Here is a 13534-nt window from a genome sequence, read left to right on the forward strand (position 1 = left end):
TCAATCTATCCTTTTCTCCTTCGTCATCTATTTCTTTGTTTTAATGTGATAGATTCCCTTTCTCCTTTATATTAATTTCCCTGTTTTTCCTTAGTCTAGATCTATGATCCTCTATAGCTCTTCAATTATGTATTTCTATGTTCTTCCTTTGACTTATCCTCTTCTCTTTCCTTATGTATTTCCCTTGTTTTTCCTTCTGCATATCCTCTCCACTATATCCTTGTTTTCCCCTTTCTATTATTTTCCCTTCCCTGAGTGTACGTGCTTGCTGACGACTTAGACTCTTTCACCAGAGCACTTCTTGGAATTTTTTCGCCAAAATGGCTAAACAGTTGTGTAAAAAAAATATGCGCGGCCGGGAGCACTTTGTTTTGGCTCAAGGAGGGGGGGGGGGGGGGTGGTGGGGGGGCTGGGGAATGAATACTCCTTTTTTTCTCGCTCAGATAAAGGGAGTCTTTAAAATTCTAAAATAAAAACACCCCCATAGATACGCCCTTGTGTACTATAGGTTCTTCCACGAATACCTCGTCCGTTTGATCAAAGTGAACTGGGCGTACATGCCTCCTTCCTATTTTTTCTTATTAGATTTACTATTTGAAAACACCGTAGACTCTCTTCACATCTTCTGCAATATGAGAGATTTCTGTCGCTCAGAAAGGGTAGATTTTCAATGTAAAAATCACTTTTCCCACGGATCTGATCGTGTATGCAGCTGCTTTTTTTCGACTGGTTCAGTTTCTGCGGGGAATAAATCTTACCAGCATGTCTAATGCTAGTTATAATGCAGAATTTCAACAGACACAGTCACAGTCACAGCCACAGGCAAGACAGGTAAATTCGCAAAGAATGCCAGCCGAGACTACGGCGAGGCAAGGCAGCGAAGCGCGCACAAGGTCAGGACTCGGGGCAAGGGCAAAAATCGGCGCTTGTTCAGAAGCCTATCCAAAATTTGACCTGTAACTCCGGCGTGAAGATACCCTGTATCTGTATCTGTATGATTTGGTCAGCAAAATGTCCTTTCCAGACACATCCACGCTAACGTATTAAAACATACCCAAAATGAAGGAAATATTCAATAAATGTCCAAACAAAGATCATGAGTTAAAAGTCGTTAGTTATTACCTGTTTCGTGTCAATTTTCTTGTATGTTATTTTTGGAGTATTTTTCGGATAAACATTGATATTTAGATCTAGCCTACTAGCTTATTACTTATTAGTATACACTTTATCACAGGTTTCACATCAAACCACTGCACAATATTACAAGTGCATACAGATGGTGGGTTGTGGGGGGGGGGGGGGGGGGGGGGGGGGGGGGGGCGCATGTGTGAAGTTATCTACGCCTAACTTTGAATAGGTCTATGTGCCTTTATTGATTAACGTGACGGATTAACGTGAGCTTAGATCTACAACACATTGCAACGTGGTACTAGTTCACAGCACTGCACAAAAGTATGGAAATACTCTACCCAGAGGTCTGTATTTGCATTGGAAAAAGATGAAGAAGAAGAAGAATAGTGTAAATATTTCTAGTGGGAATCATGATTGTACATGTGTATAAACTTTATCCTCGTTTTCTTTCTAGACGGCGCAGAGCTTCATTCCTGGTGGTTCCGCTACTGTTAGCGATGTTCTGGATATGCTTGGATACAAGATGTCGACTACCCTGCAGGAAAGAATCGATAAATCTACGAAGAAAATATCAAGGTAAAACTCCTATTGGCCCAATACAGAATGGAATTGATCATAATATGCTGTTCTTTAAATTGGCAACAATTTTTTTTTTCTTGTATTACTACAGTTTTCTAATAAAATGTAATGTCGCTGAAACTCATACATGGATGAGAACATGGAAGAGAATAAAATAAACACTTTTGAATGTAAAAACAATGATTTTGCACCCCTCAGCATGTTGCCAATTTGAGGAATTTAAAGCCGATTTTCTATTTTGAAGCTTTTTTTTCATTTTAAAATTCCAAACTTTTAAGGCAATACCGGTATGGTTATGCAACAAAAATGGATGCAGTGTCAGTATGTGCTGGAATGTTTGCCTTTTGTTACTATGCATATTCTTTTAGGGCTCTACCAATATTATCATTTAATTATTAAGTCATGTTATGCTTGTAAATTTGAATGTCTTTTTTCTCCTTCTCTTTGCCACTTAAGTCTCAATGATGGTGCTAAGATGGAGTTGGACAATCTAGAAAAGAACTCAAAGAGAGAACAGTAAGAATTGTGTGATACTGTAACTTTTCATTTTCAGTTATTTTTCATTCTTTTGAATCCATTTCACTCTGATAAGTGTATGACAAAAAGCGACAGCATGCTATATTGCTTTTCTGCAATTCTCCCCTCCCTCCTTTTTTTTTTTATCACAGCCCCATAAAAGCCCTGTAGGGGTCACAAAACTGCTGTATAAGCAAAACATAGCTTAAGTGGCCGCACTTGCCAAGTAATGCCATTTGTAAGATAACGGCCAACTTAGGGTTTGGACTAAAATATAGCGTCACAAATATTTCGGATCACATTCATGTACGGCAATGTAAGAATCTTGTAGTGCTACTTGGCACTACTATATACATAGACCCCACAGCAGGCCGCAGGTGATAAGTCCTGGGCCCTGTTTCATAAAACTTGTTATCAATAACAAGTTAAAATAACTGTTATAAGCTACTGAAATTGTGGTATTTGATTGGCTGAGAGCAAATTCATCATATAATTTTAGATAACAAGTTTGATGAAACGTGCCTCTTGAAAGCACCAAGAGCATTTTAATATATATTTGATTTTTTAAAAAACAGGTTGAAGAAGATTCTGGAAATTCCCCTTCCTCTGCGACGAGAAAAAAAAAGCCACAAGCATCATATTCCAGGAGAAACCAACAATCATCATATTCCAGGAGAAAGGTTAGTAATCAAAATAGATCTACAAGATCTACAAGATATATTAAATGGTTGGTTGGTTTAAAATTTCTATGGCTATGATAGTCTACCTGTTCCCCCTCCCCCCTTTTTTATCATGGCCCCTGAAAATCCTGTGTAGGGGCCACGTAGCTGCTGGAAGCAAAACGTAGCTTAAAGCCCCTTGAATTCAGGAAGTCTAGAGAGTAAACAGGTTTCCTTGCATAATTTGCTAACGTTTAAATTTCACAGATAGGACATACATGACATATTCATAATTCCTGCAAAGTTCTACAGAATTTGATGTTGGCTGAAAATGGGACGTAGTACATTGTACCTTTAATACAGGTATAGGACAGCATATGTATGTGTGTAGAGGTCAATTATACATTTATATTCTGAGTGCACCAGAGTAGACCTTCTAAACTGAACAATCTTAAAATGACTCCGTTTTAAATCAAGACAAATGAAAACATGCATATTTGTTTCACCTAAACAAAGCTCCTAGGTCATTGTTATTCGATTTAAAAAGGAGTCATTTCAAGCTTGTTCAGATTGGTAAGAGGAAGAGACCCGATGGCTTAGTGGTAGAGCAGTGGTCTCGTAACCAGGAGGTTCCGGGTTCGAAACCAAGTCGATGCGCTAATGCCTTTGGGAAGGCATTAATCCTCATTTCCAAGTTCCTCGGAGAGGACCTAAAGCCGTTGGTCCCCTGGTTGCTTGCTTACAAGCATACACATGCTTAATAGCAGTCAGGAAAAACGAACCATCAAACCAAACCAAATTGAATATATCTCCCTCATTGTTTTTCAGAGGCAGATATAGACGGAAAAATGAACTTAGAAAAGCTGAACATGCGAGGTGAGAAGGACAATCTTTCCTAACCTATATTTTTGCTTACTGTAGTTCATTCTTAAGGGGGAAGTCCACCCTGATATTAAAGATAAACTTTAGTACTGGTAATGATTGCATTGTGAAAGAAAAGATGTGGAAAGGATCAGAAACAGTTGATCATGTAGCATTAAAGTATTGGTGTGCACTGCAAGGTTCTGGAGTCATCAAAATCACAATAAATTTGACCGAGTCTTGGTAAAGTAACAAGCAATGTACACAGAAAGCTATATATGGGACAACACACATGGTGTCGGGGCTAGTACTACCTTGATTTCCTTCGGTTGTAGAGTATTAATATTTTATTGACGATGTATATGAACATTGTAAACAATAAAGAATGACTTCTTTCTTTCTCTCATTTGTATTTTTGATCATGTTTATTGTATTGTATTGCCTTCACTACTTTTTGGAGCATTTCATATATATTTGTATGTTGTTGGTTTACATTTGACACGTTTTTACTTTCATGACAGACGGAATACATTGAGGAAACTAGCTAACAAGTTGAGTGGTGCGATTGTGGAACCAGACACCTCGAAGGCATCCCTGAAAAAGCGCCTCGGATCAGCTCTCAACTGCATCAAGGCAAGGCAATAACTCTTTATATGCCACACAAATAACCTCCAAGTGCCACATTGTATTTATCATGTGATAGTTATAGTTGTATGAAGGACTTCTAGATTATTCGACTGTTTCTAGTTCAAGACCCTTTCCCACTCACTTCCTAGACCGATTCAGGTTAGATCGACCTTACTGTGAGTGTGAACAGACAAACGGTCCAGGAAGCGATCTTCTGGACCGTTCCTGAAGATCACCTTGCGATGTGGTTTTCTGGACTGGTACGCTTCCTAGATCGCCCCACACTGATCTAGCGCGCAGTGTGAACATAAACCGTGCCAGGAAGCGATCTTCAACCGGAAGTGAGTGTGTTTTGGTGGGAAAGCAATGAAAGAGAGAAAGAGATTACAGTACGAGAATATCAAAACAGAGAATGATGTAAGGAAAGATAAAGAGAACATGATAGAATGATAAAAACAAAAAATAACATAACAGCTAGAATGATAAGGTGATAGAACGAAGAAACAAAGAATACCATAAGGCAAGACAGAAAAAGATAGTGAAAGAATGAAAAAACAAAGAATAACATAAGAGAAGGTGATATGAGAAGGAAGAAACATAGAATAACATGACAGAAGGTGATAAAGGAAGAACTAAAAATAGCATAAGGAAAGACAGAAAAAGTGTGTGAACATAAACGAAGCATACCTCTGGAGCGGTCGAGTCGATCGGTCTAGCCTAGATTGGTCTAGGAAGTGAGAACAGGGTCCAAGATTAAATTCATCCGGTGTTAAAAGGTTTGTTACGGTATTGGAGCTTATCGATATCAAGACCAGAAGTGGGTAATTTTACAAAGTCGTTATGTTACACAAAGCAAACCTGCCATCAATTGGTGTCTATGTTTTGTGAAAAACTGCATGTGTTGGAAATGAATGACTGTGCAGAGAGGCAAAGAAAGCAACTGAAGGATTAATCTGCAAAATGTAAGCCTCACAAAACATTTCCTTACACAGTAGCACATATCCCATTTGCATAATACTCGTAAGTGTATGCAAACAATGCAAAATTCTTCTGAAAGCGGCAAATCAATGGTAGCTGCCCCTAGAAATGATTAATTGCTCTGCTTGTTGTTACAGAGCTTGAAGTTTGACAGCAGCATGCTGCTGGCAGAGAGGTACTGGCTCATACTGGAGAACAGAGAGCTGTCGGAGCGCCTCCAGGTTCTTCGAGATGGCTGCGGGATCCACTCCATACCCAGGTTGTGGGAGGATGGGCTGACGATTGAGCACCTCCATTGTGCCCAATGGGACGAGGTCACAGATGTTAAGAGTAATCACCAGATGGATGTATATGAACGTGAGAAGTACTTTGAGCATTGTCTTGAGGATGTACGGAAACAGAAGATGCAGCTGCACGAAGAGTACAAGAGCCTGGATGATGCGGTCCGAGGCAAGATGGAGATTGGAAGGTGGTGCACGAGTTGGGTTTGTGCGGCGGCTCCTCATAAGATCCATCATGAAGCCTCGCTGGAGGGCAGTGTCTCATTGCGGACACCTCCTCTGAGCCTGGAGGAAGAAGACAGATATGAGGAAGGAGGATGGCTGGAGGACACGTCCAAGACAGAGCTGGATCACAACAAGCATCCAGGTAAAGAAATATTTTTGAAGACTTTCATTAGGGATAGAATTAGATTTAATATCAGGGTCAGGTTTAGATTAGCATTAGAGTTAGTGTCAGGGTTAGGCCGTAGAGTTCAGATCAGGGTCACGTTTACTTTAGTATTACGGTTAGGGTAAGGCCCTAGGGTTAGGGTCGGGTTTAGATTTGCATTAGGGTTAGGGGTAGAGGTACATGTGTGATAGGTTATTCTACAGTTAAAAAAAGAATATTGAACATACTTCTACTTAGGTGGTCAGTTAATCAAGTTGGTGGAGCAAACTATGTCAATACGTTTCAAAGTACTCTAACAAATTTTGCAACTTTGACTACATTAAGTGTATGTCTTTTTACTCAAAGGTTGTGGATCACAGCCTATTTAACATAGTCCTAACTTGCCATAGCACTACTGCTCTAAAAGATTTACAGCAATCATTTGTTGAAAAGACTTTATTGGTAACAATCTTCACCTCTGAAATCATTCATGAAAAATATTTGCACATTTATTTTTCTATCAGAAATACAGAAAAATTCTTACCTCTGGGAAGTCTTAGAAGAATATAGTTTCCTTGAATTATTTAGTGGAATAAAATGTTATCGTTGCAATGAACAAAATCAATATGTTTATGACATTGTATTGCCCTCTTTTTTTCTCTTCTTTCGTCTCGCAACTGCTTAGGGAAGCATTCTGTTACTCCGGACAAATCAAGGACAGCGCCAAAAAGAAAAACAAATGACTTTCCAGCTGGAAAGGAGAAGAAAAGTGAAAAGCGTAGTAAACGCAAGAAAGGATCTGGTGCCAAGAAAAAGGTCAAAGGAGTCTACATACTTCCCAAAGTTCCTGTAGATCCAAAGTTTATTGTGACTAAGGACACTGGCAATAGTTTCAGTGCGGACGGGTCAAATTTATTTGGTGGTGCGAATGGAAAGCTAAGTAAACATGACTCAGTGGACCCGTCACTTTCCAATACAAAATTGATAGTGATTGATCTTTGGAATATGCAGGGAGAGACGCAAAAGGTTGTTGTTCCAAGTTCTCATTCCCAAGTGAATTTGGTATTGGTACCTGGATCTACCAGTGCTCAGGCTCCGGTGACCAATGTCCAACCACTGGTTGTTCCTGACTCCTTAGAAACTACAGATGTTGATCCCAGCACGGGAAATGGACAAGTGAGTTTCAAATTGGTACCTGCATCTCCAAGTGCCAGGCTAAGTCATCCTACGGTGATGAAAGCCAAACCGCAGGGTGCTCTTGGATCAATAAACGCATCGGGTCTGGATCCCAGCAAAGTACCTGTAGCTTCCAGTGTAGGGCATAGCCAGTCTAAGGTGATGAAAGCCAAACCGAAGGGTGCTCGTGGATCGATAAACGCATTGGGTCTGGATCCTGTAGCTTCCAGTGTAGGGCATAGCCAGCCTAGGGTGACGAAAGACCAATTTCGGGCTGCTCATGGATACCCGGGCGTATTGGGTCTGGAACCCAGCAAAGTGCCTGTAACTTCCAGTGTAGGGCATAGCCAGCCTACGGTGAAAAAAGACCCATTTCTGGCTGCCCATGGATCCTTAGGCGTATTGGGTCTGGAACCCAGCAAAGTGCCTGTAACTTACAGTGTAGGGCATAGCCATCCTACGATGACAAAAGACCAATTTCTGGCTGCTCATGGTTCCTTAGGCGTATTGGGTTTGGATCACAGCAAAGTACCTGTAACTTCCAGTGTAGGTCAGAACCAGCCTATGGTGATGAAAGACCAATTTCTGGCTACTCATGGATCCTTAGGCGTATTGGGTCTGGATCCCAGCAAAGTGCCTGAAGCTTCCAGTGTAGGGCATAGCCAGCCTATGGTGATGAAAGACCAATTTCTGGCTACTCATGGATCCTTAGGCGTATTGGGTCTGGATCCCAGCAAAGTACCTGTAACTTCCAGTGTAGGTCAGAACCAGCCTATGGTGATGAAAGACCAATTTCGGACTACTTGTGGACCCCTAGGCATGTTGGGTCTGGCTCCCAGCAAAGGAAATGGACAAGCAGATGTCATGACAGTATCCGCACAAGCCAAAGTTGCCCAGAGCAAACCTGAGGTGACCACAAGCCAACAGAAGGCTCCTGGTTCTGTAAGCTTAGTGAAGCTAGATTCTAAAAATGTAATTTCGGAGAGGATCAAAGAAGTTCCTGTACCAACTGGTGACAGGGTTAGCCAACCTACAGGGACCAAAGATAAATATCAAGTTGCTGGTGGATCTGTTAGCATAGGGAATCTGTCTTTCAAAATAAAAAAGGTAACGGCAGATGTCAAAGCGTTACCCGCCCATCAGCACGGTGTCGAGCTTGGCAAGCATACTGTGATCAAGGTCACGCATCCGTTCCTCTCTGAATTCAAAGTGGCACCTGAACATGCCAATGTCGGACACAGCCAACCTTTCATGACTCCAGGAACACATCGGGTCAACCCTGGATCCATAGGCGCAACGGCAGAAGCTGAAGCAGACGTGACTGAGGAAGCGGAAAGATGCGGTAGCCCAATGTCTTGCATGCTGTGTGACAAACCATTCAATAACGTGAAGGAACTGCAGACACATCTCATCGACAGCCATTCAAGCTAGCACAGAATGCAGAACTCTGGAGGAATATCAATAAGATGTGGTCAAGAACATTTCAAGACCTACTAGCTTGCTGCGTTGGTCATTTCTCTCTATACTATCACAGTGCAATAAGAGTGTCTTTGGGGTTGGGTATTCATCGACATTTATCATATTGTGACAACCTATAAACCTAGTTTGCTTTTACCAGTTGTAAGTCTCAATGCATTACTCAGCCTATTTATTGAGTTTTAAAATCAAATGAAATTCTAGAAAAGTGAGAGATGATTACTGCAGGCCCAAAACATATTATTTAGAGGGTAGTTATATTTGATCAGTAAAGGCTTCCCCTTCGCAATGATATGACTTTTGCATCAAATTCAAAACACTTTTTTTTCTTCAGGTGACTACTTTAAACAAACAAACAATTTTTTGTAGGTGATTGCACATTTTAAAAGCTGGTCTGACAATAAATTGTTTCAAATCACTCGCCAGTTCTTCTGTTCATGTTGAACACGAATTGGAAATTGTTGTTGCAGGTCAGACCTCAATGATTTATGCTAATGACACTCCCTCAATGATGTTATTATCTCGACTCTCAGGAAAACTTATGAATTCCATCTAATTAATATTTGGATTGACCAAAAGTGATACATTGCTATAAATGCCAAAATGTACTCCTTGTATTATGGTACTGATATTTATGGATAATCATTTTGATCATTTCGAGTTGAAAAATATCATGTTATGGTATTACTGGGGTTTTATATATCATTCCTTATGGAAGAAATGTTAGCAATAAAAATAAACAAATGGTAATAATCGTTCCATTATTGTCCTTATTCATTCAATGTTACGGTACACAAACTTTGTCATCACTTCCTGTCTTATATTACAAGTCAAGTGTTCATACCTATGTGCACTGGAGAAATAAGGGAATTAAACAATTGTACAAGTTTGGGTAAAATGCACTTTATTGAATCATACATACAAAAGTATTCCGAATGTTTAGGCATATCCACTACCTAATCCATGAAAAAGCTTAGATGCAGAAAGTTCAAAATTCTCAAGAATGAAAATAATCAGAGAAACAAAATAATACCAAAATTTATATCATTAAAATATGCAAATGACATGGATAACCCATAAAAGAAAGGATGATTAACTGTCAATGTCAAATACATACACAGGTTCATGGAAATAGCATAACTATTTAAGTAATCCTCAACAAATTTCTATCAAATGCAAAAAAATATGTCAGAAACAAAAGAGGATTCTTGAAGAAACAATTAAATATATGCAAAAGAAAATGTACATGAATTTACAGATGAAATAATAAAGGCACAGCTATGTAGTAAGAGGAAGAGCATTTAGGCGACTTCAAAACAGTAGATGGATAGCAGAAATAAAAATCACAAAGTTAAACTCTAAGCAGCGACATTTGACAAGTGAATTGACATTTTCAGCAGATGAGACGTTAAATAATTGGAAACCAAAAATCTGTTCGCTAAAATCGAGTATACATGTATTCAATTAAATTGAATCAATTGATTAAAATTTAAATTCCTAGTTTTTCAACTAAATTATTTGATGCTTGAGACTGGCGAGTTTTAGGTTTTGCAAACATTTCCAATAAACACAAGATTAATGATTAATGATTTACAATTAGGCTATGATTATCAAAGTATGCACACAATACATAATGAAAATGATGGCTTTTTTTTCCTTCTTTAATGCCATGTACAAAATAAGCATAAATCTGCAGGCTTCAAAATAGACATATTTGTACAGCCATATAAGATCTTTAAAGGTGAATTTGTGTGCGATCTGTTGAAAGAATGAACAGAATATATCAACTGAACATGAAAGACTTGTTAATATCTTTGAGATTATGTCAATTAAAATTGATTTGATAATATGCATGTAAGTGTTATACACGTGTAGCCTCAACTGCAACTTCTTTTCGACAGCTATAATACATGTATCTGTGCAGAATATATATTCCAAGATAACTTGAACAAACAGAAATCAATCTTTTAAAATATCTAGTCCAATTTACCTATGGCTTGTATTCATTAATGAATCCAAAATAAGACTTTACTCTGTACAAGTGCCCCATTTTCAAAGGTCCATTAAAAGTTCAGGGGATTAGAAGTTGAGATTTGACCCTGTAAATAACAGGTCTGTATATGATACACCACACAGTATGTCCAAAAATAGGAGTGCAATGAATATTAATCGAAACTGAGCAAACTATCTAAAATAACCGTACATGCGGAAAATGTTGTCCATTAATATCTGCAGTACCAGTACATGTACAGTCGAACCTGCTTTAGTGACCACCTGTCTACAAAGACCACATTTGTTGTTTCCCTTGGAAATGGTTTCTCATTGAAACATGTACTAAAGGAACCCGTCTACAAAGACCACCTTTTAAGTTTCCCTTGGGCAGTCGCTGTAGACAGGTTTGACTGTATTTAAATTATGAAAAATGAGAGCAGCCTTAATTCTAAGCTATCTATAGCCGTAAAATTCAACCCCAAATTCTCTCTTTCGATATGTATTTGCCATGTACAATATACAAAAATAAATCGCATTTCAAAGCAACTTTTGCATCTCCTGCTCGCTTTCATATGTTGCACATTCCTTCGTTTGCTTCAAGTTCAACCATTTGTTTATTTACATTTAACATATTTCTGATTGTATATGCTGCTAAAGGTCTCTAAGTGACAAAATTGTAAACTTTTTACAACCCTCAAAATACCATTTGAATACCTATACTTACACAATGTACACACACGTCTTTTATTATTCACAAAAAGCATTTGCAATCTCTCCTTTAAAGGTTAATATTTTTGAAGTACACAATCCTACCAAAAACACAAGTCCACATTAGAATTTCATTAACCGGTGGGAATGGGTTAAAGAGAAAAATTTAATTGTTTTGTACAGATGCTGGTGGCTTAATCTATTTTCCAAAAGAGTTAAGGAAAAAGAAACCCTTCTGACTTTGCCAAACTCGGGTAAGGGGCTTTGGTCATTCTATTGAAATGAAAAGAAAAGGGCAATTAACTTGGATGTTATTAAACTAAAAGTAGGAAGGGTCTAGTATTATAATCATGATACTAACTTTAAAGAGCCTAATTACATGTCGGTTATGAGCATTACATGGGAAGGCTACATTATGATGCGCTAGAGACATAGGCTTTGATGAAGCTTTAGGAAATAATATTTTGATGCAATACAAGAGATATAAATTTTCTAAATATTTCTAAACGCATTTTATACTATGAGATGGTATCTGAAAGAAAAGGGAAGGGGACGTCGATCACACACCCTGCATAACAAAAATGACCAAGTATTAAAACAAGTAAACAATAGACAAATACATATAAACCATGACATACTGCTAGTACTATAGCAAATGAATGTACATTGTACAAACTTGTCTACATTTATACAAAGAGAAAGATATGGTATGGCTGACAAATACACAGGTGAAACACTTGTTTCTTTTCGATGGGGGTTATATCATGGTCGTGTTCAAGATATGTTTGTAGTTAAAGCTTCATGTTTTGTTAAGTTCTATTCAAAGACCCAAATTGTTGCATTCATGATGCAATCGTTTCTGCCTGTAACTTTGAAACTTGAATTTGTGACAAGATCAACGGTAAGCAAACAACCATTAGGTAATATTGCATCATGATGTAACTTAAAAGTGATTTCAAATTTCAACAAATTACTTAATTGTTTGTTTGCAGTTTGTCAAATTCTATTCAGACCATTATTTGTATAATTAGAGACTAATTTAACCAGTATGTCTATTATCACATTTTACGGCAGAATCTTCCCTTGGTTCTCCATTTATTTATGACATACTGAGATCATGGATTACCCAAACCACACAGAAAAACCAACAACATAAAACCGAAAACAAATAACACAGCTCTTTGAAATCCTAGATAACTTATCAAGCAAATAAAGGTAATATGGAATCGTTTATAAATGGTCCTTGACGCTAAAATGAAAATGGATTGAAATAATAAAGTCATATCAACCTATTGAACAATCTGAACACAGAATAGAAGTACACCATGCATTCATATGTCGTTATATTCATGTCATGCACACACCAAAATCATCGATGAAATCTTGTAATCTTGTACTAACATGGCAGCTATTTTATACGAAACTACAAAACTCATCTCGCAAGGGGGAAAGAAAAAGGATATGAATAGTACTGACTTGGTCAATGATGTGAAAATGAGAGGGAAAAATCAAAGATGGCATGCTTTTCGAATATTCAACTACACTAAGAAAAAACACTCCATGCTATATTGTGTGAAATATTTTCACAGACTTTAGAAAGAAAGAAGTAAAGGTAGTTTATCCCTTTTGCAAATGCTTTCAAACATTAAGATTTGCTTTATGTGATAACATTGATTCTATTTTGACATCAAAGTAGCCATACACTTACAGTGTTACACTTGGCCCCTCATAGCCAAACAATATCTGGCAACCTGCCAAAAACTTCACTAAAATGTTATCACTTATATTAGAAAAGTTAGTTCCTAATTCCTACATTTTGAGGCGAGTTCTTAAAAAGTATTTTCCTCAGTGTACAGATGTATTCATACAATTCCATTCCTCTTGTCTGCAAAAGGGATACGCTACATTTTAAAGTTTCCAAAATTCATACCGGAATATAAAATGTTATCTTTTAATATCGTTTCACTGCATATCACACACCCTGCATGCATTTCTATTTATAGATCATGACAGAAATCTATTTATAGATTATTACAGAAATCTATCTTTCATCAGCATATAATCTACTGGTAGTCTATGAATGTATTCTACCAAACCTCAGGCATTGAAAAGGAAAAAATATTTGGAATTACTTGTTAAAGAGAGTGATGAATAGACGATAACTTCATACTTTTCTTCTT

The 13534-nt window shown here is 37.9% G+C and overlaps 1 protein-coding gene across 2 annotated transcripts; it reads left to right on the forward strand.

The window, feature by feature from the left end:
- The first annotated feature begins 637 nt into the window (after positions 1 to 637).
- On the forward strand, positions 638 to 8957 carry LOC594824. Of its 2 annotated transcripts, none has more exons than XM_030982141.1 (8): positions 638 to 831; positions 1586 to 1707; positions 2167 to 2226; positions 2802 to 2906; positions 3714 to 3761; positions 4268 to 4379; positions 5489 to 5999; positions 6688 to 8957. In XM_030982141.1, the coding sequence occupies exons 1-8, from the start codon at positions 763 to 765 to the stop codon at positions 8607 to 8609; spliced, it is 2949 nt and encodes a 982-aa protein (XP_030838001.1). In that variant the 5' UTR covers positions 638 to 762; the 3' UTR covers positions 8610 to 8957. The 2 variants fall into 2 exon arrangements, with proteins under 2 accessions (XP_030838001.1, XP_030838002.1); XM_030982142.1 differs by having other exon boundaries at positions 3720 to 3761.
- Positions 8958 to 13534: the final 4577 nt, after the last annotated feature.

This window comes from Strongylocentrotus purpuratus, unplaced genomic scaffold (genome assembly GCF_000002235.5).
Source record: "Strongylocentrotus purpuratus isolate Spur 01 unplaced genomic scaffold, Spur_5.0 spur5_scaffold_12, whole genome shotgun sequence".
Taxonomy (NCBI): Eukaryota; Metazoa; Echinodermata; class Echinoidea; order Camarodonta; family Strongylocentrotidae; genus Strongylocentrotus; species Strongylocentrotus purpuratus.